Here is a 15,869-nt window from a genome sequence, read left to right on the forward strand (position 1 = left end):
CTGTTGACACCAGCTCTGTTACAAGGCTGGGCTTTTGACTACCACTTTATATAGTCCAGGTTAATTCATTGTGAAATGGAGAGAATAATTCCTACTGGACAGTGCTTATGAGAACCACAGAAAATCATGCTTGTAAGAAGTGCCTAGGAAGCTGCGATCTGCAGTCCAGCCCTGGCTGATGAGCCAGAGGATACATGATAAAACCCAATCTCCCACAAAGCGCAAGCTCTTGCGCCCTCTGTGCTGTCACAGCACAGAGAACAGAGTGGAGGTGGAAAGCTGGGTTAAGTAGCCCAAAAGGCAGAACTTGAGACCTGGCTCCTGTGTGGCAGCTAAGGTGATCTGCTGAAGCTTAATTTAATCATCTTGAGGCTGTAGTTCTCAGGGCTGTTATGAAGGCCACATATGAGAATTATGAAGAATTCATAGCACATTTGCCTGATCATTGTCAACTATGATTGTCATTAGCATGAAAGCTTCATTTCATGCATTAGAATTAAAGTTTCAATTGTATGCTGGCTTAACAAAAATAGTGTTCAATGAATGATGACAGATTGCCAAGCAGCAGTTCTTAAAAGCGTTTTTTTTTTTTCTTTTGAAAACACTTGACTTTACATTTTAAATTGGTCTCTTCCCATTTTTCTCGATTTTATGCACTCCACCCCCATTTACAGAGAGGAATAAGAGTTTCTCTCATCACAGAACCAAGAAGTCTTTCCCTGGGCATAATATATCTAGTTTTCTTCCTAGGATGGGAAGCAATGACCATCTGGTTAGTCCAGGACCTTTAATGGGCTGAGTTCTGGGTACATGGGTGGTCCTGTGGTGAAATGTGTCTTTCCTGCTGTGCCAGGGTGTATCCTGAGCGCCAGCAGAAGCCTTACAGTTGTAAGAGTCTCTACTGTGCACATAGTTTAACTTCAAGGATGCCCCGGGCACCCATAGTCACATCGTGACACTCATGTTTCAACTCCTATGAAAGCTGGTATGACAGCTCATCTGACAGCTCAGGAAAAGTATACTTTCCAAGTCCTTTTTATTTTTTAATTCTTAAAAAAAAAAGGTTTAAAGTTGTGGTTCTGGTGATGGAACCCAGTCCTCACAATTGGCAGGCAGGCCCTCAAGTTGCCTCCTCGGTGTAATGAAAGAGTCTGTTCTTTTAAATCAATGACAGCATCTGTCTTTTCATCACAGCAGGGATATACTCACCTACTATTTCTCTAGATTTATGGTTCTCTATAGATAACACACACACAAGCGCGCTCGCGCACACGCGCGCGCACACACACACACACAGATGCTAAAATCAGAATAATCAGTGCACAGATAAGTTGAGAAAGCCAGTGGACAGTGTATGGAGGAGAGGCTAGCACCACGAGATTTTACAAATGATCACACAAGCCTTCTGGCTATTCATCCTGAGTTTCTGTTATCAGAATCTAAAGGTCATTTCTTGCTTAGCTTCAAAAGACACAAAAACAAAAACTGAAACCCACATTAAAAAGAACCTGGAGACAGAGAGATAGAAGTTGGTAAAAGGAACGGACTTCCTCAAAGCCAATCTTCTAAGCAGAGGCAATGTCTCTGTCTCAAGCCTTCATCCTGTAGGGGTAGGTAGGCTTTGGGTTAGGGTAGGGTAGGGAAATCCCAGAGCTGGATGGTCTTTCTCCACAGTGTGTGGGCTCTCATCCTGTTCTCTGAGAGTCAAAGTTGACTAGAACTGAGGGCCTCTGGTGTGTGTTATTTTCTTTGGAGACAAAGATATCATTTTCTTTAAGTGAATGTTTGTAGGCTGGTGGGGGGGTATTACAGAATTTATAGTACCAGGCTGGGGTGAAGCCAAGTGTTCCAGAATTTGCCAGCATGAAAGGATTAGGAGAAGCGGTTAGACTAGGAGTAAGACGGAGGCGGCAGGCTCCTGCTTTGTTTGTGCTACCTGTCAAAGCAGATTAAAGTCAACTCAGATCGGCCTTTTTGCAGTATTGTATGTGGGCATCACAGTTTTAATGCTTCCCCCATTACAATAGGTATAGCATCACCCCAAATGTTTTAGAGGCCACAGATGGGCTTTCAGGACTCTGAGGCAATTGGTAGCTGTGCTTGTTATTCTGCTTCTCAGGGCTTCAGGAGGGACCCACAGGTGGGAGTAGTCTAGGAGTATCATTTGGGAAATGTGTGGGTGGAAATTTACCTGGACTGGGAATTTCCTGTTCATCTCTGGCTTTCTTATACTTGAATGTTCATCCTACGCTGCCATAGTGTCCCCAGAATCTTGATATTTCATATGCTCATGCCTTTATTTTTCCTTAGAACAACTCCAGTTATTCCTGCTTCTGCTTATGATCCGGTCAGAAGTTAGAATCCATCCTCCATTTCATTCTCACACTTCCCTGTTTCTTTCTTTTCTTCCTCTTCTCCTCACCTTCAGGCTCTGCCTTTAGTCTCAGAGTCAGAAAGCATTCAAAACACTGAGGGAGAAACTTCTCCACTGCTCCAGTTCTTAATTTGAACTGTTTCCCTGCTCCTGGCACTGAAGAGAGGCCATGGAAGCTGGTTAGCTTTGCTTCCTGTATCTGCAGTCTGACATTCAGCCCATTTTTGGTTTGGAATCTATGTTGGCTTTATAATTTTTATGAAGCCTCTAAAAGTCTCTGCTATTTTTTCCTCAGTTCACAATTTTTAGGTGAAGGTTTTCCCCCACTTTGGAATATAGTGGCTAAACCACTTCTGGTTTTGTTCCTGATCCAAGTTCTCAGATAGTCTCAGAACTTTGAGAACTTTGATGATCAGAAGTTTCAGAGTTCCCATTCCATTTAGCTTCCAGTTTTCTCAGCCTTGTTCACTTGGTTCAGATGCACCTTTTTTACCAGGCCAGTCTGATCAAGGAATGTGTCATTATCAGTATGGCAAAAGTTCTTCCCTGGCTGCTTCCTTTATTATTATCATTATCACTATCATCATCATCATTTCAGTTTATTTACTTTACATTCTAAGGGTGGCCCTCCCTTCTTCCTCCCAGCCCCTCTTTCTTTTCCTTCCTCTCTCCCTTTTCCCCCAGAAAAGGGAATACCCCATATCAGCCCTCCCCAGCACATCAAGTCACACTAGGAATGAGCATATCCTCATCCCCTGAGGACAGGCAAGGGTGCCCTGCCTTGGGTAAGTGATCCAAAAAGCAGGCAATAGAGTCCATGTTAGAAATAGCCACCTCCACCCTCTTGTCAGGCGACCCATATGAAGACCAAGCTGTCCACCAGCTGTTCAGGGGGTCTACACCATGAATGCTCCTTAGTTGATGTCTCAGTCTCTGTAAGCCTTCATGGGTCCGGGTTAGTTGTCTCTGTTGGTCTTCTTGTGAGGTCCTGTCCCCTACAGGTCCTTCCATCTTTCTCCCAACACTTCCACAGGACCTCCAGAGCAACTCCCCATTGTTGGCCTCAAGTCCCAGCATTTGTCTCAATCTGCTGCTGGCTGGAGCCTCCCAGAAAAGAGTCAAGTTAGACCCCTGTCTGCAAGCATAGCAGCGCATCATTAATGGTATCAAGGACTGGCTCTCTATTGTGGGGTGGGTGTCAGGTCGGGCCAATTATTAGTTGGACATTTTCTCAATCTTTGTTCCCTCTTTATCTATGTACTTCTTGTAGGCAGGGTGATTTTTGAATCAAAGGTTTTTTTTTTTTTTGGTGGGTTGTTGTTCTCCTCCTTACACTAGTCCTACCTGGCTAGGAGATAGTCTCATGCCTCATGAATCTTAGCTAGAGTCACACCCATATCCTACCAAGAGCCTACCCCGTCCCAGGCCTTTAGCTTGACAAAGAGATGCCTTCTTGTTCCCGGCCCTCTCACCCCACCCTGTTCGTTCTTCCCATTTCTGATCACCAACCTGATTTCCCTCCCCATTCCATCTCCTTCCCAGTTCTCTCTTCATCCACTTCTCTCTATTTTATTTCCCCTTCTGAGTAACATTCCAGCACCCTCCCTTGGGACCTCCTTGTTACTTCTTGTCTTCTCCTTTGAAATACCGCTTCCTGCAACAGCAACTCAGGGGATCTTAATGAACACTGAACCATTGGTTCTGTTTTCTTTCCTGGGTGAATGGCCTTAGCTACTAGTTATTTCCAAGTTAAATCACCTCTTTTTCCAAAAGCCAAGTGTATCTTCTTGGCTTTTCACATTAATATTATAATTCTTATTGCTTCATGTACTCAGAGCCTCCTTGTGGACAGATAGTTGTTCTTATGATGAAAAACCATCTGTATATACATTGATTCTCAAATATACAATTGCACTTTTGGGACAAATTGTCACAAATGGAACTCCTGGGCTCTAACTTTAAATTTTTACCAAGATAACATGGAACCCATGGAGTGTACATCTGTGAAAATGTTCTTTCATAGTATCTGACATAGCATTGAAGATACAGCCTCCCACATCACAGCTGTAAACAGTCCCCAAAGAGAAAGGGTCATGGCTACTTCAAATGTCATTCTAACACCTCTTCCCCTACAGTGAACATAGGAGCACCTTTGCCTTGTTAGTTAATTTAATTATAATAAGTATGAAATATTATTAACCTTTGTGGAATTCTGTAAGAGAGATAACTACTGTAGAATGTCTTACAAAGCCTGTGCTAATGGGAGGTATTGTAGATAATAGCTGGGAACACTAGAGTTAGGGTACTTTATCTTAGAAAAGCAGAAGGTACTCCTTGTCAGAGAGGTCCCTCAGCTCCACTTCCTTTTGAGCAGTAGGAGTCAGTTATGCTTACTGTGCTCTCTTACCAGTAGACGAGAAGTCAATCCTCTTTTCATTTAATCTCTGGGCAAAGAACCATGGAATGCTTCTGGCTGATGAGGGGGTACATGAGTTCACATTGATAGGCTAGAGAATAGAGATATAGAAACTAACCTTATCTATCAAGGTCTGGGCAAAGAAGGTAGGACATGTTCTCTTTGCGTAAGCAGACATAGTTTACAAGCCAACCTAAAAAGCAGTGGGTGGGTTGAGGAGGGCCTTGAGTGAGCAAGACTGGGGCTCGTGGATCTTCTTCACTGTGTGTCTCAGACAGTAAGGTAATATAGCGCTTAAAAGGTAAGAAGGTCACATGAGAGCATCCTGATAAGAACAGAACTTCACAGTGTGCATCGCTGCTTCCACTCAAATCCCTCATGGCAATCACTTCCTCAACAACACCATTTCTTATTACCATCACACTGGGTATTAGGTTGTATCAAAGGAAAGATGTATATACTATCAAATCATAGCAAGAAGTAAATGTGTAATTTTTGTATTTTTAAAATAACAATTCCTGGGGGCTTGAGAGATGGCTCAGCAGTTAAGAGTAATTGTTGCTCTTGCAAAGGACCTGGGTTAGACTCCCAGCGCCCATATGGTGGCTTACAAACAATTATCTATAATTCTGGCTCCTGGAGATCTGCAACTGCAACCCTCTTCTGACTTTTACGGGTCCCAAGCACACACGCAATGCACAAAAATGCATCCAAGCACAACAGTCACATGTAGAAAATAAAATAAACCTAAAATAAATTAAAATACCAAATCTTCAAGGGCTCCTTGCGGGACCACCTTAGGAAGTGAGTTTTATGCAAGCCGATGCCTGAAGCACTGGAATTCTAAATTCCTGAGTCTGAGTTGCATCAGCTCTCATCTACACTATTGTTCCTAAATATTACAACAATCAGAGAGAACAGAGGTTCCCTGTAGATACATGATTACAGACCAGGGCAGGAAAAGTGCAGGAGGAACCCAATTACCAATATTACTCAATATTCTATTGTGCCAGGAAAGAAGAATACTAACGAAAGGTTGTTAGGGGTATGGCAACTTGAAGAAACTCCTTCTAGGGAAAGATAGGAAAACATGCAAATTAATGTTATCAATGGATTAGTAAGAGTTAAGTGTGCTCAAATACACTTACTTGTAAAAATGATTACAAACAGATTAAATTCAGTCTCCTTTGGAAGATACCAGGAAAATAGGCATTTTGACAAGTAGTAAATAAAGGAGTTAAATGTTCAACTCAGCATCCCTTTGGGAACTGCATGCTTATGAACTGAATAGGAGATAAGGTAATATTTCTGTCTATAGAAAGATTTCCTCTAACAATTAAAGGATTCAAGAATCACAGTATTGCTATTTCATAATTCTGAATAGGATAACATATCTTGGAAATGCCAATGGCTGCTAACACTACAAGAAAATAAAAAAAACAAACAAACAAAAAAAACCTAGAGTTTACATTTCCTGGTGAAGATGCTCTACATTTCTACTCCTTTGCTGCTAAAACCATCAAAACTAAATCTGAGAAAATTCTGAATCCTGTTAATTAACCTGAAATTTAAGGGAAACCTGCTAGCATGATGACAATGCAATTAATGACATCCAAGCTCTGTGGAGTGTCAATAGAAGAGGTTTTTTTTTTTTTTTTTTTTTTTTTTTTTTTTTTTTTTTTTTTTTTTTGACTAAAAGTGACTTAGGTATAAACTAATTACAATATATACATCTTACTTTCCTCTTTATTAGACCCAACATTTCTTAAAGTTTATTTTTAAAAATTATAAAAGTAATTTGAAATGTTTATAAAAGGTGGATTTCAACATTGGTTAGGTATCTGGTAACAACAAGGCGTTACTGTAAAAAATTTAGATGACATGGTAGTTTTTTTCTTTTTTGCTGGTTGCTTTGTAAAGTTTCTTGTGCTTGAAAATAAGTTTTAATATTTTCAAAATAAGATGTGTGAAATTTGAGATTTGCCTCATAACAATGCAGAATCAGGGCAACAGTCAAGTAGGAATACAGGTAAAATGAAATTTTCAGTGGCTTGTTGTTTTTGAAATTTTAGGTGGAAGATTTTGCAGACTTTTGAGCTTCTGGATTAAAAATGTACTAGCTCTAATTAAACACATTTTAAGTGTAAAACTATTTTCTCCCTTTTCAGATGGCGAGAGGAAGGTTTAAAAAGTTCAGCAAGTTGGAGCTCGTGCTCATTGTTCTGCTGCTCGTACTGTTCATCATTGCTGTGGTTCTAATTGTGCTCTTAGCCACCTCTACGGAACCAAATGGTAACAAGTGACTCTGAATCCCCGTACCAGAGCAAACCCAACGCCAATGGTAGAGAAGTCATGCTTTTATGTTGCTTCGTGTGTGTGTGAGTGTGGATGTGCACGCATGTATGTATGTATGTAGTGTGTATCTTACTGAATATCTATAAACCATGGCAGGTCGGTAGACAGGTGGTTTAAATTCTAAAACTGTCTACTCCATGTTTAACTAGTGCGTTGAATCCCTCCTTACGGTCTCAGAACTATATTTGCTAAATGTTACAGAAATAAATATAGTTCTGTTAATATTGGTGCTGAACAATACACTCTGGAAAAGGAAATATGTGTATATATTTACTATATATAGACTCGACTATTTAAGGTCCAAAATTGGTTCTTAATAACCTATTCATGTTATTTTTATTGAAGTTTTTTTTTTTTAGAGCTAATATATCTCAAAATAAGGGTGAGAAGGCGCTGAATGGCCAAGGCTTTCCTCACTGCTTCACACAGGAATCACTTCTTGTGGGAGCCAGGCAATGAAAGGTCAACCTACAACTACAGCCAAAACATTTTTGTCCCTTCTACTCAACCCTTAGGTGCATCAGGTTCTGCTTTTTGCAGAAAATAAAATTAGAGTCTTAAAGATCATTTAACCTTTAAAATTCTATAATCCTGAAGAGGGAGCTAAAGTATTATGCAGAAGCTGGTACAAATGCATCACTTTTGAAATGGGAACCTCATTGCAAAAACAAAAACAAAAACAAAAACAAACAAACAAAAATAAAGACCAAAACACAAAACGAAACGATTAGAAGTAATATTTCCTTGATATGATTTCCTGTTTCAGAGTGCAGTGAGAGTGCAATGTTATGGTTTACTGATCTTTAAATTAGAAATCAAGGTTTTGTAGCCCAGGGAAAGTTTCTAGACTTGTGGATTCCTTTTTGTTTTTTTGTCACTTGGAAGTTTAGATTTACGAAAGAATGCCGCCACTTAGAAGTGCTTAAAGGTTTGCCTGAGAAAACAGAATTGAAGTTGCTGTGTTTAAGATGGCTGTATGTCCTCTGTGTATTCCTCCAGCAGTTGTCCACAGACTCTTCTCTAAGGACTGGAGAGTGAGCATTAGATTGCCAGGGTTGGTGAGATGATGCTTCGCTATCTAAGGGCACTTGCTGCCAAGTCTAATGATCTGAGGTCAGTCTCTGGCATCCACATTACGGAAAGAGAGAAGTGACTCATGAAGGCTGTACTCCGACCTTCAGTCTCTAGATTGTATGCGGCCCTCAATTTCTGTTATCATGTGTACTATTGCCATTGCAGCATAAAGTAGCTATTAAGAAATGAGTGTATTTTGTATTCCCGTAATACTTCATTTTTAGAGACAGGTTTGACCTGAGTTGACTGGCAGAGTATGGTTTACTAAGCTGGCCTAAAGTAAAGTTGGTATTTAGTTTTACAAGCTTTCAATGGTGGGGCTTTCCTCTACTATGTATCATATTGCAGGGGAACTCCTGCAAAGAAGAAGACAATGTTGGTACACACGGGTAAATACAGCTAGCAAGAACGAAGCACGGTGTTACGAAGTAAAAATGCAGAATTTTAAACACACAGAGCTAAGCACTGCCAGGAGAGGAGTTGACAGAGTTGAGAGCGTGAGAAACCTGGTTCTGTTGAATTGACCTAAATCCTGTGGTCATAACTTTAACTGCTGTTTTGTCTACTTTTGTGATATGGTAGCCCTAGACCCTGACACAACTGGCACTCCAGACACTACAATCACCAGGACCACTCCTAACTCTCCCAGTTGCCCAGTGCTAAGTGAGCTGGAAAGGATAAATTGCATCCCTGAGCAGTCACCGAGCAAGGTTTGTGCCACGCATCTTGTTTTCATTTACGAATTCACGTCATGGTGAAATTTTCTCTCTTCTTTCTGTCGTCTTCCTTTCTGTGTTCTTCTCCTTCTCTTTCTCCCCACCTCTTTTTCCTCCTCCTCTTGTTTCTTCCTATTGTTTCCCCTTTCCCCCATTTCACAGAAAGTTGTGTGTAAGGCAGCATTGGTAGCTCACATAAATAAAACCTGAATCCCTGTTTGTAGGGTCATGTAGCATCAAAGGAGAAGGATCTAGAACATTTCATTGGGTTGCCAGGTTTACCAAGTTATATCAGAATTTCAGATAAACAATGACCATATTTTTAGTCTAAGTATGTTCCATGGAAGGTTTTAGACTCAACAAAAGTGATTTTTTTTTTCATGTGGCCACACTTGATTGCAGTCCTTAAATCTTTCACTGCCTCTATTCTCCCTGGCATCACAACATTTCAAAAGGTTATCTGTGGTGGAGATGAGGGAGGGGGGGTGGGATTGGGAGGGAATGAGGGAGTGGGACATGGCTGGGATACAGAGTTAATAAAATGTAACTGATAAGAAAAAAATAAAATTAAATAAAAAAAGGTTATCTGGTATCTATAATAAAAAAAGAATTGTGCACATGCACAAAGCATGATCTAGCATAAGGACAAAGTTCCATGAATTATACTTTAGAAGGAAGGAGGTAATTAATGCCAAAGTGAAGAACTTGCTGGGACATGGCAGTTTAGTCCAGTGTTTCTAGATAACCAGCTTCCGCATACCCGAGAGTATCATGATAACCAAGTCATTGTACATGACCTGCTGTTCACATTTAGAGAACTGAAACATGTGCATGAAAACAGAGTTCAGTGTTCTGAGTGAAACCCGCTGACGTGAAACAACAGATCAGCATTAAGTACACAGTTTATGACTGCTGCATGTGTTTCGTGGACACGTGTGGCAGCCACTCTGTTCTTGCTGTGCTGCAGGGATCTATGATGGTCTAGAGCAGTGACCTTCTAATGCTGTGGCCCTTTAATACAGTTCCTCGTGCTGTGGTGACCCCAGCCATAAAATTATTTTTGTTGCTATTTTATAACTGTGATTTTGCTACTGTCATGAATCAGAATGTAAATATAGGATATGCAGGGTATCAGATATGTGGCCTCTGTGAAAAGGATGTCTGACTCCTCAAGGGGTCATCATCCATGGGTTGAAAACCATTGACCCCTCGCTCCCAGGCCCTGGTGGATTACTGCTAACAGGAGGATGGGGTGCAATGGAGGGGGTGTGTAGTGGGAGAGAGAGGCATCACAATGGTCCTTTTGCTTATCTTATGAAATGTGCAAAGGTAAATGACGAAAACCAGAAAGATATCTGAAAAATGCAATACCAGTCAGAAATCGTGAGCCTTCAAATATCCAGGTATGTGGTGTTTTATGGCTCAACTTTTGGTAGCCGTCGTCCTCCCTTCCCAGGAGCATGTTATTCTTGCACAGATCATGTAAACAGGAACATGACTGGCATGTGTTACTGTAGAGGCAAAGAGCCCAGTGGAATCAGAAAGTCAGAAGGGAAATTGCAGGACTCAGAAGTCAGAAGGGAAGGTTGGTGTGAATGTGGAATGTTATAGCTGGCAGCCTGCATTGGGACTGAGGAAAAGTAGATAATAGGAACAAAAAGGAAGAGAATGAGAGACTTAGAGAAAGGCAGAAGAACACAGAAGGGAGGAAGAAAGGAAAGTACCTTCACTATGGGGCCAAAACTAAATTAAGAAAGGATTTGATGGACATGGAGAAGGAATGGAAAGTGCAGCAAGCACTTTGACAATTGAATCATTACCAGAGCCCCATGCAACTGCAGGTGAATTGAAGGTGGATATAGCAGATTGAGTAAAGCTGCATGGAGTGGGGATGGGGGTTAGATTGTTGAACTGAACCCTTCTGTACAGCCAAGAGAAGGGAAGAGTGTCTAACGGAAGACTGTTAAGGCATCAAGTTAGGTCAGAGCTTGATGGTTGAGGATTGTCAGTATGCTGCTTGATTGTAGAATAGGCAGTATGGTTTAGATGTGTTTTACTGAAAAAAAAACACATGTGTATATACATATATACATACATACACATACACACACACACACACGTTTGTAGAAAGCTAATTCAAATAAAATAATTTGTTACTACCTCATTTTTCTAGGAAGTGAGATATTAGGCAGCTCCTAGAAACAGATCATTTCTTAATCATGCTACTCTTCCAGCATTTCATCTTGTTACAGGGTGTTGCTGAGCTTCAAATATAGTCATTGCCAAAGCAATGTTTGTATCTGTTGTTTTACTACTTTATTATAACACTTTCCAATCAATGTGTGGTTCAGAAAGGGGCCTAACATGATGTAGCCATCTGAATTACCTCGTGATCTTTATGGTCATCTATTGTCTTGCTTGTCTTTTGTTCAGTTGGAGGGAAATCCTGCCACTTTAAGTCGTTTGTTTTTGTATGTGTTCAAGGATCGTACAGAGGTGGGTAGGAAGGGGTGATGAACCCACAAGAAAGACTAAGCAGAAGGATCCATTGCTGAGTCTATTGCTGTACAGTTTTACTCCTCCCATCTCCTCTGCCTTAGAAAAATGAGAAAACTAACACTATCAATGTCTCCAGAGATTATTTCTGGTTGTAGATATAATTGTTTCTTGTTAATTTTAAAAATGTGTTTCTAAGATTTATTTTATGTGTATAGCGTTGTTTTGTTTTGTTTTCTGCATGTATGTGTGTGTGTCATGTGCATGCCTGATGCCATAAGAGGTCAAAAGACAGCATTGGACCCCCTGGAACTAGAGTTGAAGACGGTTGTTAGCCACCGTGTGGGTGTTAGGGACTGAAGGGGTCCTCTCCTTTAACCACTTAACCATCCTCCTCCCTCAGCCCCTTGTTTCTTACCCCTAATGGAAGGTGTGGTGTGGGATCTGTATTTAGGACTGGAGATTCAATGGAGATGGCATTGAATCTTTTAGGAGACTTTTTTAAGATCTGTTTTCTTTTTTACTTACTGATTTTGTTAAATGTATAAACATACACATATATACATTCCTATTTTATATTTTATTTTATTTTTTAACAGACTGGATTCTTAGAGTCTTCTTTAAAAGGTTATTTATTCTTTGAGAATTTCATAAGGTATACAACATAATCTCTTTTTTTCCTTAAGTTTACTTAAAGGATTAGAGCTGATAAGAAAGACATTTATGGTAGTCAACATAAAAATGATAGCTTTGGTTATACTTACAACATGCAACTTACTACTGGGGTAATTATGAGTACAAACTCTCCAAAATGAAGCTAACGAGGGGAGGGGCGGGGGCAGGAGTTAAAATGGTAGGCAACCTTGAGAGCTATATATAGTTTCCCCTCCCCCAACTCCCCCCAGATTCTCCACACTTCCTCTCTCACCCAAATCCACACAATTTATTTCTCTCTTATTAGCATACAAAAAGGCATCTAAAAACATTAATATAAAATTATATAAAATAAAAACAAACAAACCAAAATAGGACAAAACAAAGAAAAAACAAACAGAAAAAAAAAAACAACAAAGAGCCAAAGAGAAAGTTTGGAAACATGTGTAGATGCAGATACAAACACGTTCACATACATAGAAATCTCATAAAAGCAAAAACTCAGAAACTGTATTCATCTATCTATCTATCTATCTATCTATCTATCTATCTATCTATCTATCTATCTATCTATCTTGCCCTTAAGAGTGGTTTTTATACCTAGTAAGACTCAATTTAAAACAGCTTCTGGGTTTGGGATGGGGGCTTGTGTCTACTTCCCCTCTTAGCACTGGGAGCCCATCAGGCCCAGACCTGTGCAGGTCCTGTGCATGTTGCCACAGTCTCTGAGTTCACACATGCATTGTCCTGCTGGGTTTAGGAAGCCTTGTTTCCTTGGTGTTCTCCATCACTCTGGCTCTTACACTCTTTCTGCTTCTTCCGGGTTCCCTGAGCCCTGAGTGGAGGAAATTGATAAAGACATCCCACTTAGGGCCGAGCATTCCAAAGATCTCTCACTCTCTGAACCTTGTCCAGCTGTGTGTCTCTGTAATTATTCCCATTTACTGCAGGAGAAAGTGATCTGATGATGGCTGAGCAAGATACTCAAGAGATTAGCAGAATGTCACGATGAGTCATTTTACAGCTACATTCCTTTATCAATGCCTTTCCATGTCCAGCACCACTGCTAGCCCTCCAGGGACCTGCTCAGATCTCTTCTGAATTCAATTTCTTCTCTCAGTCTACTTTCACATGCACTAAAACTGCTCCCTGCACATGCCCAACCCTGCTACTTCTAACAGTTCAGTTTGTACAGAAGGTCAAGTTTAAAATTTTGTCCTATTATTACAGACTGTTTAACCTTCTCACACTTCTGTAATCCATGCATGGATTTTTTTTTTAACTTTTATTAATTACACTTTATTCACTTTGTATCCCCTCATAAGCCCCTCCCTCCTCCCCTCCCAATCCCACCTTCCCTCCCGCTTCTTCATGCATGCCCCTCCCCAAGTCCACTGATAGGGGAGATTCCCCTCACCTTCCTTCTGAATTTAGTCTATCAGATCTCATCAGGAGTGGCTGCATTGTCATCTTCTATGGCCTGGTAAGGCTGCTCCCCCCTCAGGGGGAGGTGATCAAAGAGCAGGCCAATCAGTTTATGTCAGAGGCAGTCCCTCTTTCCATTCCTATGTAATTCACTTGGACACTAAATTGCCATGGACTACATCTGTGCAGGGGTTCTAGGTTATCTCCATGCATGATACTTGGTTGGAGTATGAGTCTCTGGGAAGTTCCCTGTGTTCAAATTTCTGGTTCTGTTGCTCTCCTTGTGGGGTTCCTGTCCTCTCCAGATCTTACTATTTCCCACTTCTTACATAAGATTCCATACACTCTGCCCAACAGTTGGCCATAAGTCTCAGTGTCTGCTTTGATAGTCTGCAGGGCAGAGCCTTTCAGAGGCCCTCTGTGGGAGGCTCCTAACTTGTTTCCTGTTTTCTTCTTCTTCTGATGTCCATCCTCTTTGCCTTTCTGGATGGGGATTGAACATTTTAGTCAGGGTCCTCTCTCTTGATTAGTTTCTTTAGATGTACAGATTTTAGTAGGTTTCTCCTATATATATGTCTATATGAGTGAGTATATACCGTGTGTGTCTTTTTGCTTCTGGGACAGCTCAGTCAGGATGATCCTTTCCAGGTCCCACCATTTACCTGCAAATTTCATGATTTTCTTATTTTTCATTGCTGAGTAATATTCCATTGTGTAGATGTACCACAATTTCTTCATCCATTCTTCAGTTGAGGGGCATCTGGGCTGTTTCCAGCTTCTGGCTATTACAAATAAAGCTGCTACAAACAGATTTTAAAGACAGCTATTGACATGGGTTTTTCGGTCCATCACTTATAAGAAGGGCTTCCTTCCTTCTTGATGCTGCACTTTATCCCCAATTCCAGATTTCACTTATGGCAGGAAACAGAAATATGTAGGTAAAGTCCAGATATTTACTGAGGAAAAGGATATTAGATATTATTTTTAAACATTTCAATTTATCAGGGTTGGGTTTTTTGTGATTATAAGGGAGAGTAAATTTCCATACTTAATCCGACTTCCATCCCCTAAATCAGATAATCAATCTGAAAATTGTTGATATGTATTTTATATAAACAGTAATGACAGTACTATGATATCAGAAAGGTCAAACTTTTGATGTTCAGAAATGTTATCTTTTATAGAATACATACTTTGCTAGATATTTATCAATTCTGAATCTGGCTTATGATATCTTTTTCCAAATTCCAGTTTTTTATCATTGTATTTAAGTGATCAAGTTTTATGAGTTATCAACAAAGATAGCATTTTGCTAATATAATTATGAGCCTCTACCTAGAAATTATTCTGGGTTTACACAACACCACAGCATAGCCATTAGTTGGGTCTAGAGAGAGCTACAGATTCCCAGAAAGAGACGTAAAGTGTGCCATGCTTAGACATGGGACCTGAGCAGATCAGAATGTCCTTCCTGAGCTCTCTTCCTGCCTCTGCTCTGAGGACCTCTGAATGAAACATTGCCATTTTTCTTCACCTACTGTTTCAAGTTCTTATGAGTTATGAGACAGGGCATGTTCAGATGAGCGCATCTATTAAGCACTACGCTCTGTGATTATCAACACCTTAAAGATGCAGTCTCTACCCTCTGAGAATTTCATACATGTATAATTTTGATCATATTTACTTCCCCCTCCAGAACCTCTTTCAGATTTCCCCATATCCCCCCCCAAATTAATGTCCTTCCTCACCGTCCAACCCTATCCTTTCTCTCCGCCCTCTATTGATTAAAAACTTTACAATTATAATTTCAAAGGTCATGAGAAATGGTCCCTGAAAATACCTTGTGGTCTGATTTGAAGATTTAAAAGTCTGCATCATGAAATGGCAGAGATGGTGTATTTTTTTTTAAAAAAATACATTCTGCTACATGTCTTACCTTGGCATGGAACAAAGTGACCATGTTAACTTTTAAGACCTTACTCAAGATACGCACATTATCAAACAGTCTATAATCAACATATTCCCATGACTAAAGATTAATTTTATGTATTTATTTTATTGCATATTTATTTACTTATTTTATGTGTGTATGTGTTTGTGTGCTCACATGTCTCCATGTACATGTGGACATCAAAGGACACCTTGTGATAGTTGGTTCTCTCTTCTCACCGTGTGGGTCATGGGGATTGAACTCAGGTTGTCAAGCACTCTCACCTGTTGAGCCATCTTGATGGCCCAAGATTGATTTTCTTTGTTTATTTTTAATTTTTGGAAAGTTGCTACACATACGAATGACCAGAGGCGGTTTTGTGAGTACATATTAATTAGGCTTCCTTTATTACTGAGTATGTTAACTTCT

At 40.3% G+C, this 15,869-nt stretch overlaps 1 protein-coding gene across 4 annotated transcripts in view; it reads left to right on the top strand.

The window, feature by feature from the left end:
- Mgam (maltase-glucoamylase) overlaps positions 1-15,869 on the top strand; it is a 140,639-nt gene that overhangs the window by 8,276 nt on the left and 116,494 nt on the right. For 3 of the 4 annotated variants that reach the window (XM_055602126.1, XM_055602127.1, XM_055602128.1), the window contains 2 exons: positions 6,959-7,082; positions 8,802-8,929. In XM_055602126.1, the coding sequence (XP_055458101.1) occupies positions 6,959-7,082; positions 8,802-8,929 (252 nt within the window). Of the gene's footprint in view, positions 1-6,958; positions 7,132-8,801; positions 8,930-15,869 lie in introns of those variants that run through there. The other variant, XM_055602129.1, reaches the window with a different exon arrangement.

Source organism: Psammomys obesus, unplaced genomic scaffold (genome assembly GCF_907164565.1).
Source record: "Psammomys obesus unplaced genomic scaffold, mPsaObe1.curated_primary_1811, whole genome shotgun sequence".
Classification (NCBI taxonomy): domain Eukaryota; kingdom Metazoa; phylum Chordata; class Mammalia; order Rodentia; family Muridae; genus Psammomys; species Psammomys obesus.